At 43.7% G+C, this 13,127-nt stretch overlaps 1 protein-coding gene across 1 annotated transcript in view; it reads left to right on the top strand.

The window, feature by feature from the left end:
- The window catches only part of CACNA1F (calcium voltage-gated channel subunit alpha1 F), a 365,125-nt gene that overhangs the window by 290,100 nt on the left and 61,898 nt on the right, over positions 1-13,127 (top strand). The window contains exons 36-38 of the mRNA XM_053695830.1: positions 5,848-6,007; positions 12,412-12,539; positions 12,986-13,082. Coding sequence (XP_053551805.1) covers positions 5,848-6,007; positions 12,412-12,539; positions 12,986-13,082 — 385 coding nt within the window. The remainder of the gene's footprint in view (positions 1-5,847; positions 6,008-12,411; positions 12,540-12,985; positions 13,083-13,127) is intronic.

Raw genomic sequence — 13,127 nt, 5'->3', positions numbered from 1 at the left:
TATTTTAACTAGGTATAATAGCTATTAAATAGTTATTAACTATTTAATATCTACCTAGTTAAAATAATTAACCAATTACCTGTAAAATAAATCCTAACCTAAGTTACAAATACACCTACACTATCAATAAATTAAATAAACTACAAATATCTATCTAAAAATACAATTAAATAAACTGAACTAAATTACAAAAAAAAACAAACACTAAATTACAAAAAATAAAAAAAAGATTACAAGATTTTTAAGCTAATTACACCTATTCTAAGCCCCCTAATAAAATAATAAAGCCCCCCAAAATAAAAAAAATTCCCTGCCCTATTCTAAATTAAAAAAAGTTCAAAGCTCTTTACCTTACCAGCCCTTAAAAGGGCCTTTTGTGGGGCATGCCCCAAAGAATTCAGCTCTTTTGCATTTCAATAAATATACAATACCCCCCCCCCCAACATTACAACCCACCACCCACATACCCCTATTCTAAACCCACCCAAACCCCCCTTAAAAAAGCCTAACACTATCCCCCTGAAGATCTCCCTACCTTGTCTTCACCACACCGGGCCAAACTCCTCATCCGATCCGGGCGATGTCTTCCTCCAAGCGGCAAAGAAGAATTCTTCCTCCCGGCGATGTCTTCCTCCAAGCGGCAGCAACGTCTTCTTCCTTCCGGCAGCATCTTCCATCAAGCGGCATCTTCAATCTTCTTTCTTCGCTCCGCCACCGCGGAGCATCCATCCCGGCCGACGACTGAACAACGAATGAGGTATCTTTAAATGACGTCATCCAAGATGGCGTCCGCCGAATTCCGATTGGCTGATAGGATTCTATCAGCCAATCGGAATTAAGGTAGAAAAATCTGATTGGCTGATTGAATCAGCCAATCAGATTCAAGTTCAATCCGATTGGCTGATTGGTTCAGCCAATCGGATTGAACTTGAATCCAGCCAATCAGATTTTTCTACCTTAATTCCGATTGGCTGATAGAATCCTATCAGCCAATCGGAATTCGGCGTACGCCATCTTGGATGACGTCATTTAAAGATACCTCATTCGTCGTTCAGTCGTCGGCCGGGATGGATGCTCCGCGGTGGCGGAGCGAAGAAAGAAGATTGAAGATGCCGCTTGATGGAAGATGCTGCCGGAAGGAAGAAGACGTTGCTGCCGCTTGGAGGAAGACATCGCCGGGAGGAAGAATTCTTCTTTGCCGCTTGGAGGAAGACATTGCCCAGATCGGATGAGGAGTTCGGCCCGGTGTGGTGAAGACAAGGTAGGGAGATCTTCAGGGGGGTAGTGTTAGGCTTTTTTAAGGGGGGTTTGGGTGGGTTTAGAATAGGGGTATGTGGGTGGTGGGTTGTAATGTTGGGGGGGGGGTATTGTATATTTATTGAAATGCAAAAGAGCTGAATTCTTTGGGGCATGCCCCACAAAAGGCCCTTTTAAGGGCTGGTAAGGTAAAGAGCTTTGAACTTTTTTTAATTTAGAATAGGGCAGGGAATTTTTTTTATTTTGGGGGGCTTTATTATTTTATTAGGGGGCTTAGAATAGGTGTAATTAGCTTAAAAATCTTGTAATCTTTTTTTTATTTTTTGTAATTTAGTGTTTGGTTTTTTTTGTAATTTAGTTCAGTTTATTTAATTGTATTTTTAGATAGATATTTGTAGTTTATTTAATTTATTGATAGTGTAGGTGTATTTATAACTTAGGTTAGGATTTATTTTACAGGTAATTGGGTAATTATTTTAACTAGGTAGATATTAAATAGTTAATAACTATTTAATAGCTATTATACCTAGTTAAAATAATTAACAATTTACCTGTAAAATAAATATAAACCCTAACATAGCTACAATGTAATTATTAATTATATTGTAGCTATCTTAGGGTTTATTTTATAGGTAAGTATTTAGATTTAAATAGGAATATTTTAGTTTATAATATGAATTAGATTAATTTAATAAGAATTTAGTTAGGGGTGTTAGGGTTAGATAGAGTTAATATAGTTAATATAAATACTATAGTTACTATATTAACTATATTAACCCTAATATAATTAGGGTTAATATAGTTAATATATATAATGTAATAACTATATTAACTATAATATACTTAGGGTTAATATAGATAACATAGCTGGCGGCGGGGTAGGTAGATTAAATTAGGGGTTAATAATTTTAATAGAGATGGCGGCGGTGTAAGGGGCTTACATTAGTGGTTAATACTATTAATATAGGTGGCGGCGGTCTAGTGAGGGCAGGTTATAGGGCAAAAGAGCTGTTTACTTTGGGGCAAAGCCCCGCAAAAGGCCCTTTTAAGGGCTGGTAATAGAGTTTATTACTTTAGGGGGATTAGATTAGGGGTTAATAATATTAATATAGCTGGCGGCGGTATAGGGGGATTAGATTAGGGGTTAATAATTTTTATATAGGTGGCGGCGGTGTAAGGGGTCAGATTAGGGGATAGATAAGGTAGATGGCGGCGGTGTAAGGGGTTCACATTAGGGGATAGATCAGTTAGATGGTGGCGGTTTTAGGGGCTCACAGTAGGGGGTTAGTTTATGTAGATGGCGGCGGGGTCCTGGAGCGGCGGTTTAGGGGTTAATAACTTTATTAGGGATTGCGACGGGGGATCGCGGTTGACAGGTAGATAGACATTGCGCATGCGTTAGGTGTTAGGTTTATTTAGCAGGTAGATTAGGGAGTTACGGGGCTCCAATAGTCAGCGTAAGGCTTCTTACGGCTGCTTTTTGTGGCGAGGTGAAAATGGAGTAAGATTTCTCCATTTTCGCCACGTAAGTCCTTACGCTGTATATTGGATACCAAACTGCGCTGGTTTGGTATACCTGCCTATGGCCCAAAAAACTACGGGCGACGGCAGAAATATACGCGCGTAACTTCTAGGTTACGCCGTATATAGGATACCAAACCAGCGCAAATATTGGCGTCGCCGGCTTTTGCGGGCGACGATTTTTATCGGATCGACCCCCATATGAGCACTAGCCAATGCACACTCACATATACATACACACATCATATGAGCACTAGCCAATACACACTCACATATACATACACACATCATATGAGCACTAGCCAATACACACTCACATATACACACACATCATATGAGCACTAGCCAATACACACTCACATATACACACACATCATATGAGCACTAGCCAATACACACTCACATATACATACACACATCATATGAGCACTAGCCAATACACACTCACATATACACACACATCATATGAGCACTAGCCAATACACACTCACATATACATACACACATCATATGAGCACTAGCCAATACACACTCACATATACATACACACATCATCTGAGCATCCACCCTCACACTCACAGGTAGCATGTGGGCACTAGCTCACACAAACACAGGTTGTGCACCAATGCTTACACACACATACAGACAAAGACACACAGCATGTGGGCACCAGTGCCTACACACAGACACACACACAAAGACACAAGGCATGTGAGCACCAGTGCTTACACATACACACAAAGGCACACGGCATGTGGGCACCAGTCGTTAGACACACACAAAGACACACAGCATGTGGGCACCAGTGCTTACACACAGACAAAGACACAAGGCATGTAGGCACCAGTGCTTACACACAGACACACACACACACACAAAGACACAAGGCATGTGAGCACCAGTGCTTACACATACACACAAAGGCACACGGCATGTGGGCACCAGTCGTTAGACACACACAAAGACACACAGCATGTGGGCACCAGTGCTTACACACAGACAAACACACAAAGACACAAGGCATGTGAGCACCAGTGCTTACACATGCACACAAAGGCACATGGCATGTGGGCACCAGTCGTTAGACACACACAAAGACACACAGCATGTGGGCACCAGTGCTTACACACAGACAAAGACACAAGGCATGTAGGCACCAGTGCTTACACACAGACACACACACACACACAAAGACACAAGGCATGTGAGCACCAGTGCTTACACATACACACAAAAGCACACAGCATGTGGGCACCAGTCGTTAGACACACACAAAGACACACAGCATGTGGGCACCAGTGCTTACACACACATACACACAAAGACACACGGCATGTGGGCACCATAGCTTACACACACATACTCACAAGGACACACGACATGTGAGCACCAGTGCTTACACACACATACACACAAAGACACATGGCATGTGAGCACCAGTGCTTACACACACATACACACAAAGACACAGGGCATGTGGGCACCAGTCGTTACACACACACAAAGACAAACAGCATGTGGGCACCAGTGCTTACACACACACAAAGACACAAGGCATGTAGGCACCAGTGCTTACACACAGACACACACACACACAAAGACACAAGGCATGTGAGCACCAGTGCTTACACACACATACACACAAAATCACACGGCATGTGGGTACCAGTGCTTACACACACATACACACAAAGACACACGGCATGTGAGCACCAGTCGTTACACACACAAAGACACACAGCATGTGGGCACCAGTGCTTACACACACAAAGACACAAGGCATGTAGGCACCAGTGCTTACACACAGACACACACACACACACACAAAGACACACAGCATGTGGGCACTAGTCCTTACACACACACACAAAATCACAAAGCATGTGGGCACCAGTCACACACACACAAAGACACAGCATGTGGGCACTAGTCCTTACACACACACAACATGTGGGCAGCAGTCCTTACACACACACAAAGACACAGCATGTGGGCACTAGTCCTTACACACACACAACATGTGGGCAGCAGTCCTTACACACACACAAAGACACAGCATGTGGGCACTAGTCCTTACACACACACAAAGGCACAGCATGTGGGCACTAGTCCTTACACACACACAACATGTGGGCAGCAGTCCTTACACACACGCAAAGACACAGCATGTGGGCACTAGTCCTTACACACACACAAAGACACAGCATGTGGGCACTAGTCCTTACACACACACAACATGTGGGCAGCAGTCCTTACACACACACAAAGACACAGCATGTGGGCACTAGTCCTTACACACACACAACATGTGGGCACCAGTGCTTACACACACACAACATGTGGGCACCAGTGCTTACACACACACAACATGTGGGCACCAGTCCTTACACACACACAACATGTGGGCAGCAGTCCTTACACACACACAAAGACACAGCATGTGGGCACTAGTCCTTACACACACACAACATGTGGGCACTAGTCCTTACACACACACAAAGACACAGCATGTGGGCACTAGTCCTTACACACACACAAAGACACAGCATGTGGGCACTAGTCCTTACACACACACAACATGTGGGCACCAGTCCTTACACACACACAAAAACACACATGTGGGCACCAGTCTTTACACACACACAACATGTGGGCACCAGTGCTTACACACACACAAATACACAGCATGTGGGCCCTAGTCCTTACACACACACAAAGACACAGCATGTGGGCACTAGTCCTTACACACACACAACATGTGGGCAGCAGTCCTTACACACACACAAAGACACAGCATGTGGGCACTAGTCCTTACACACACACAAAGACACAGCATGTGGGCACTAGTCCTTACACACACACAACATGTGGGCAGCAGTCCTTACACACACACAAAGACACAGCATGTGGGCACTAGTCCTTACACACACACAACAGGTGGGCACCAGTGCTTACACACACACACACAGACTATGTACACACAATCGCTATTGTGACACATACACAATGCACACAGTGTATAGTGTTACACATGGGCAGCCATTGTCATGCACTGATAAAATCTTCCAGGTGCGCCACTGGTGAGGCCTGGCAGGAGATTATGTTGGCCAGTCTGCCCGGCAAGCGATGTGACATTGAATCTGACTTTGCCCCTGATGAAGAGTTTACTTGCGGCAGTAACTTTGCCATTGTCTATTTCATTAGCTTCTTCATGCTCTGCGCTTTCCTGGTGAGTAAGGAGAACTGGGGTCTGGGGCTGGGTATAAGAATGAAATGACGTCCCTAGCTCTTTGTCCACTACAGTCTAAACCCAACGATACAGCTGATTAAAATGTCATGTGAGCATTATCTGTCATTGCTCATTGTATGTTTTAAGTGCTGTCACTATTATTCTTGTTGTTTATGCTGTTTTAAAACAATAAAAACTTTAAAAAAAAAAAAAAAATGTCATGTGAGCGCATGCTCATAGATTAATTTTGAGGGTAATTTCTCTTCAACAAACACTATTAGATGGAATATGCTTTTTCCTGTGTCACCTCTATCCAATGCTTTCTGGGTCTCCTGACCTGGTCACATTATAGATCCAGCGGTAACTGGGGTTGACAAAGAATGTAGGATTACAGAATGCCTTAAAAGAGATGCCCATTGTCAAATCCAAAGTGTTAATCAAACATAAAGCCAGATTTCTTCTGTTAAGTGTGATCAGTCCACGGGTCATCATTACTTCTGGGATATTACTCCTCCCCAACAGGAAGTGCAAGAGGATTCACCCAGCAGAGCTGCATATAGCTCCTCCCCTCTACGTCACTCCCAGTCATTCTCTTGCACCCAACGACTAGATAGGATGTGTGAGAGGACTATGGTGATTATACTTAGTTTTATATCTTCAATCAAAAGTTTGTTATTTTAAAATAGCACCGGAGTGTGTTATTACCTCTCTGGCAGAGTTTGAAGAAGAATCTACCAGAGTTTTTGCTATGATTTTAGCCGGAGTAGTTAAGATCATATTGCTGTTTCTCGGCCATCTGAGGAGAGGTAAACTTCAGATCAGGGGACAGCGGGCAGATGAATCTGCATAGAGGTATGTAGCAGCTTTTATTTTCTGACAATGGAATTGATGAGAAAATCCTGCCATACCGATATAATGTCATGTATGTATACTTTCACTTCAGTATTCTGGGGAATGGTACTTCACTAGAATTACACTGTAAGAATTACATAAAGCTGTTTAATAACTAGAAATTATGTTTAACGTTTTTGCTGGAATGTAAAATCGTTTTCATTTGCTGAGGTACTGAGTGAATAAATGTTTGGGCACTATTTTTCCACTTGGCAGTTGCTTAATCTTTTTTCTGACAGTTTCTGTTCTCTCTCACTGCTGTGTGTGAGGGGGAGGGGCCGTTTTTTGGCGCTTTTGCTACGCATCAAATATTTCAGTCAGTAGCTCATTGTATTTCCTGCATGATCCGGTTCATCTCTACAGAGCTCAGGGGTCTTCAAAACTTATTTTGAGGGAGGTAATTTCTCTCAGCAGAGCTGTGAGAATTATAGTTGACTGAGATAAAAAACGTTTATTCTGTAATTTGTTTCCTGCTTTCAGAATTTGTTATCTTTGCTAATGGGATTAAACCTTTGCTAAAGTTATGTTGTTTACACTATAACTGTTTTCAATTTATTAATTTTCAACTGTCATAGATCTTCTGTGCTTCTTAAAGGCACAGTACGTTTTTAATATTATTCTTATTGAATTGTATTCCAAGTTGCAAGTTTATTTGCTAGTGTGTTAAACATGTCTGATTCAGAGGATGATACCTGTGTCATTTGTTGCAATGCCAAAGTGGAGCCCAATAGAAATTTATGTACTAACTGTATTGATGCTACTTTAAATAAAAGTCAATCTGTACAAATTGAACAAATTTCACCAAACAACGAGGGGAGAGTTATGCCGACTAACTCGCCTCACGTGTCAGTACCTGCATCTCCCGATCGGGAGGTGCGTGATATTGTAGCGCCGAGTACATCTGGGCGGCCATTACAAATCACATTACAGGATATGGCTACTGTTATGACTGAAGTTTTGGCTAAATTACCAGAACTAAGAGGTAAGCGTGATCACTCTGGGGTGAGAACAGAGTGCGCTGATAATATTAGGGCCATGTCAGACACTGCGTCACAGGTGGCAGAACATGAGGACGGAGAACTTCATTCTGTGGGTGACGGTTCTGATCCAAACAGACTGGATTCAGATATTTCAAATTTTAAATTTAAACTGGAAAACCTCCGTGTATTACTAGGGGAGGTGTTAGCGGCTCTGAATGATTGTAACACAGTTGCAATACCAGAGAAAATGTGTAGGTTGGATAAATATTTTGCGGTACCGGCGAGTACTGAGGTTTTTCCTATACCTAAGAGACTTACTGAAATTGTTACTAAGGAGTGGGATAGACCCGGTGTGCCGTTCTCACCCCCTCCGATATTTAGAAAGATGTTTCCAATAGACGCCACCACACGGGACTTATGGCAAACGGTCCCTAAGGTGGAGGGAGCAGTTTCTACTTTAGCTAAGCGTACCACTATCCCGGTGGAGGATAGCTGTGCTTTTTCAGATCCAATGGATAAAAAATTAGAGGGTTACCTTAAGAAAATGTTTGTTCAACAAGGTTTTATATTGCAACCCCTTGCATGCATTGCGCCGATCACGGCTGCAGCGGCATTCTGGATTGAGTCTCTGGAAGAGAACATTAGTTCAGCTACTCTGGACGACATTACGGACAGGCTTAGAGTCCTTAAACTAGCTAATTCATTCATTTCGGAGGCCGTAGTACATCTTACTAAACTTACGGCGAAGAATTCAGGATTCGCCATTCAGGCACGCAGGGCGCTGTGGCTAAAATCCTGGTCAGCTGATGTTACTTCTAAGTCTAAATTGCTTAATATACCTTTCAAAGGGCAGACCTTATTCGGGCCCGGGTTGAAAGAGATTATCGCTGACATTACAGGAGGTAAAGGCCATGCCCTGCCTCAGGACAAAGCCAAAGCTAAGGCTAGACAGTCTAATTTTCGTTCCTTTCGTAATTTCAAAGCTGGAGCAGCATCAACTTCCTCTGCACCAAGACAGGAAGGAGCTGTTGCTCGCTACAGACAAGGCTGGAAACCTAACCAGTCCTGGAACAAGGTCAAGCAGACCAGGAAACCTGCTGCTGCCCCTAAAACAGCATGAATTGAGGGCCCCCGATCCGGGATCGGATCTAGTGGGGGGCAGACTTTCTCTCTTCGCCCAGGCTTGGGCAAGAGATGTCCAGGATCCCTGGGCGCTAGAGATAATATCTCAGGGATACCTTCTGGACTTCAAATACTCTCCTCCAAGAGAGAGATTTCATCTGTCAAGGTTGTCAACAATCCAGACAAAGAAAGAGGCGTTTCTACGCTGCGTACAAGAGCTCTTGTTAATGGGAGTAATCCATCCTGTTCCACGATCGGAACAGGGACAGGGGTTTTACTCAAATCTGTTTGTGGTTCCCAAAAAAGAGGGAACTTTCAGACCAATCCTGGACTTAAAGATCCTAAACAAATTCCTAAGAGTTCCATCGTTCAAGATGGAGACTATTCGGACAATTTTACCTATGATCCAAGAGGGTCAGTACATGACCACTGTAGATTTAAAAGATGCCTACCTTCACATACCGATTCACAAAGATCATTACCGGTACCTAAGGTTTGCCTTCCTAGACAGGCATTACCAGTTTGTGGCTCTTCCATTCGGATTGGCTACAGCTCCAAGAATCTTCACAAAGGTTCTGGGTGCTCTTCTGGCGGTACTAAGACCGCGGGGAATCTCGGTAGCTCCGTACCTAGACGACATTCTGATTCAAGCTTCAAGCTTTCAAACTGCCAAGTCTCATACAGAGTTAGTACTGGCATTTCTAAGGTCACATGGATGGAAGGTGAACGAAAAGAAAAGTTCACTCTTTCCACTCACAAGAGTTCCCTTCCTGGGGACTCTTATAGATTCTGTAGAAATGAAGATTTACCTTAACAAGACTTCAAAGTGCTTGCCGCACCCTTCATTCCATTCAACACCCGTCAGTGGCTCAATGCATGGAGGTAATCGGCTTAATGGTAGCGGCAATGGACATAGTACCCTTTGCACGCTTACACCTCAGACCACTGCAACTGTGCATGCTAAGTCAGTGGAATGGGGATTACTCAGACTTATCCCCTTCTCTGAATCTGGATCAAGAGACCAGAAATTCTCTTCTATGGTGGCTTTCTCGGCCACATCTGTCCAGGGGGATGCCATTCAGCAGACCAGACTGGACAATTGTAACAACAGACGCCAGCCTTCTAGGTTGGGGTGCCGTCTGGAATTCTCTGAAGGCTCAGGGACAATGGAGTCAGGAGGAGAGTCTCCTGCCAATAAACATTCTGGAATTGAGAGCAGTTCTCAATGCCCTCCTGGCTTGGCCCCAGTTGACAACTCGGGGGTTCTTCAGGTTTCAGTCGGACAACATCACGACTGTAGCTTACATCAACCATCAGGGAGGGACAAGAAGCTCCCTAGCTATGATGGAAGTATCAAAGATAATTCGCTGGGCAGAGTCTCACTCTTGCCACCTGTCAGCAATCCACATCCCGGGAGTGGAGAACTGGGAGGCGGATTTCTTAAGTCGTCAGACTTTTCATCCGGGGGAGTGGGAACTCCATCCGGAGGTCTTTTCCCAAATACTTCGACGTTGGGGCAAACCAGAGATAGATCTCATGGCGTCTCGACAGAACGCCAAGCTTCCTCGTTACGGGTCCAGATCCAGGGATCCAGGAGCAGTCCTGATAGATGCCCTGACAGCACCTTGGGACTTCAGGATGGCTTACGTGTTTCCACCCTTCCCGATGCTTCCTCGATTGATTGCCAGAATCAAACAAGAGAGAGCATCAGTGATTCTATTAGCTCCTGCGTGGCCACGCAGGACTTGGTATGCAGACCTGGTGGACATGTCATCCTGTCCACCTTGGTCTCTACCTCTGAAACAGGACCTTCTGATACAGGGTCCCTTCAGACATCAAAATCTAACTTCTCTGAAGCTGACTGCTTGGAAATTGAATGCTTGATTTTATCAAGACGTGGGTTTTCCGAGTCAGTTATTGATACCTTAATACAGGCTAGGAAGCCTGTTACCAGAAAGATTTACCATAAGATATGGCGTAAATACCTATATTGGTGTGAATCCAAAGGTTACTCTTGGAGTAAGGTTAGGATTCCTAGGATATTGTCTTTTCTACAAGAAGGTTTAGAAAAGGGTTTATCTGCTAGTTCTTTAAAGGGACAGATCTCAGCTCTGTCCATTCTGTTACACAAACGTCTGTCAGAAGTTCCTGACGTCCAGGCTTTTTGTCAGGCTTTGGCCAGGATTAAGCCTGTGTTTAAATCTGTTGCTCCACCATGGAGTTTAAACCTTGTTCTTAATGTTTTACAGGGCGTTCCGTTTGAACCCCTTCATTCCATTGATATAAAGTTGTTATCTTGGAAAGTTCTATTTTTAATGGCTATTTCCTCGGCTCGAAGAGTCTCTGAATTATCAGCCTTACATTGTGATTCTCCTTATTTGATTTTTCATTCGGATAAGGTAGTTCTGCGTACTAAACCTGGGTTCTTACCTAAGGTAGTTACTAACAGGAATATCAATCAAGAGATTGTTGTTCCTTCCTTGTGCCCAAATCCTTCTTCGAAGAAGGAACGTCTACTGCACAACCTGGATGTAGTCCGTGCTCTAAAATTTTACTTACAGGCAACTAAGGAATTTCGACAAACGTCTTCTCTGTTTGTCGTTTACTCTGGACAGAGGAGAGGTCAAGAAGCTTCTGCTACCTCTCTTTCTTTTTGGCTTCGTAGCATAATTTGTTTAGCTTATGAGACTGCTGGACAGCAGCCTCCTGAAAGAATTACAGCTCATTCTACTAGAGCTGTGGCTTCCACTTGGGCCTTCAAGAATGAGGCCTCTGTTGAGCAGATTTGCAAGGCTGCAACTTGGTCTTCGCTTCATACTTTTTCCAAATTTTACAAATTTGACACTTTTGCTTCATCGGAGGCTATTTTTGGGAGAAAGGTTCTTCAGGCAGTGGTTCCTTCTGTATAAAGAGCCTGCCTATCCCTCCCGTCATCCGTGTACTTTTGCTTTGGTATTGGTATCCCAGAAGTAATGATGACCCGTGGACTGATCACACTTAACACAATAAAACATAATTTATGCTTACCTGATAAATTCCTTTCTTCTGTAGTGTGATCAGTCCACGGCCCGCCCTGTTTTTAAGGCAGGTAAATATTTTTTAATTTATACTCCAGTCACCACTTCACCCTTGGCTTTTCCTTTCTCGTTGGTCCTTGGTCGAATGACTGGGAGTGACGTAGAGGGGAGGAGCTATATGCAGCTCTGCTGGGTGAATCCTCTTGCACTTCCTGTTGGGGAGGAGTAATATCCCAGAAGTAATGATGACCCGTGGACTGATCACACTACAGAAGAAAGGAATTTATCAGGTAAGCATAAATTATGTTATTTCCCTTTAGCTTTGTGCTTCTCCCATTACTACACATTGCTGATGACACTCTAGGTAAATCGGGTTTGATGTCCTCTTCCCCAGATCATTAACCTGTTTGTGGCTGTCATTATGGATAACTTTGATTACCTGACACGTGATTGGTCAATTCTGGGCCCCCATCACCTGGATGAGTTTAAGAGGATTTGGTCTGAGTATGACCCAGAAGCCAAGTGAGTAACTCAACATCAATAAAAACTGAACAAACGGGGCACCACAATATTTGCACTTTATAAGTTTACCATGACCCACTATCTGATGGCTCTCATTTTCACTAACGCACCTCCCCATCGGTTTCCCTCTTAATACAGTATCCCAGCAATTTATCACTCTCTCCCAGCTCTCTGTCTCCCTTCCCACTTCTCTGTCTCCGTCCCTAGCTCTTTGTCATCCCCTCCAGCTCTCATCTCTCTGGGATTTTTTAGGTTCCATGCTTTTTCTTACAGAATTCACTAAGTTCAACCCCTGTGAAGTCTGCTTTATGATTTATCTCCAAGCTGGAGAATGTTGATCACTGGGCTCTAATCCACAACCTTTCTCATATCACCTACTTCTCATCAACTATCACCAATAGCTTTAAACAGATGTGATGGTCTAATGGTCTACCTTCTCCCACCAGGGGTCGTATCAAACATCTGGACGTGGTGACTTTATTGCGCAGAATTCAACCTCCCTTGGGCTTTGGCAAGCTGTGCCCACATCGTGTGGCATGTAAGGTGAGAGATACAATTGTACATGAGAAAAACCCTGATGTGTAGACT

This window comes from Bombina bombina, chromosome 12 (genome assembly GCF_027579735.1).
Source record: "Bombina bombina isolate aBomBom1 chromosome 12, aBomBom1.pri, whole genome shotgun sequence".
NCBI lineage: Eukaryota > Metazoa > Chordata > Amphibia > Anura > Bombinatoridae > Bombina > Bombina bombina.
Note: the sequence above shows the minus strand (reverse complement) of the source record. Positions and strands in the feature narration are given on the sequence as shown.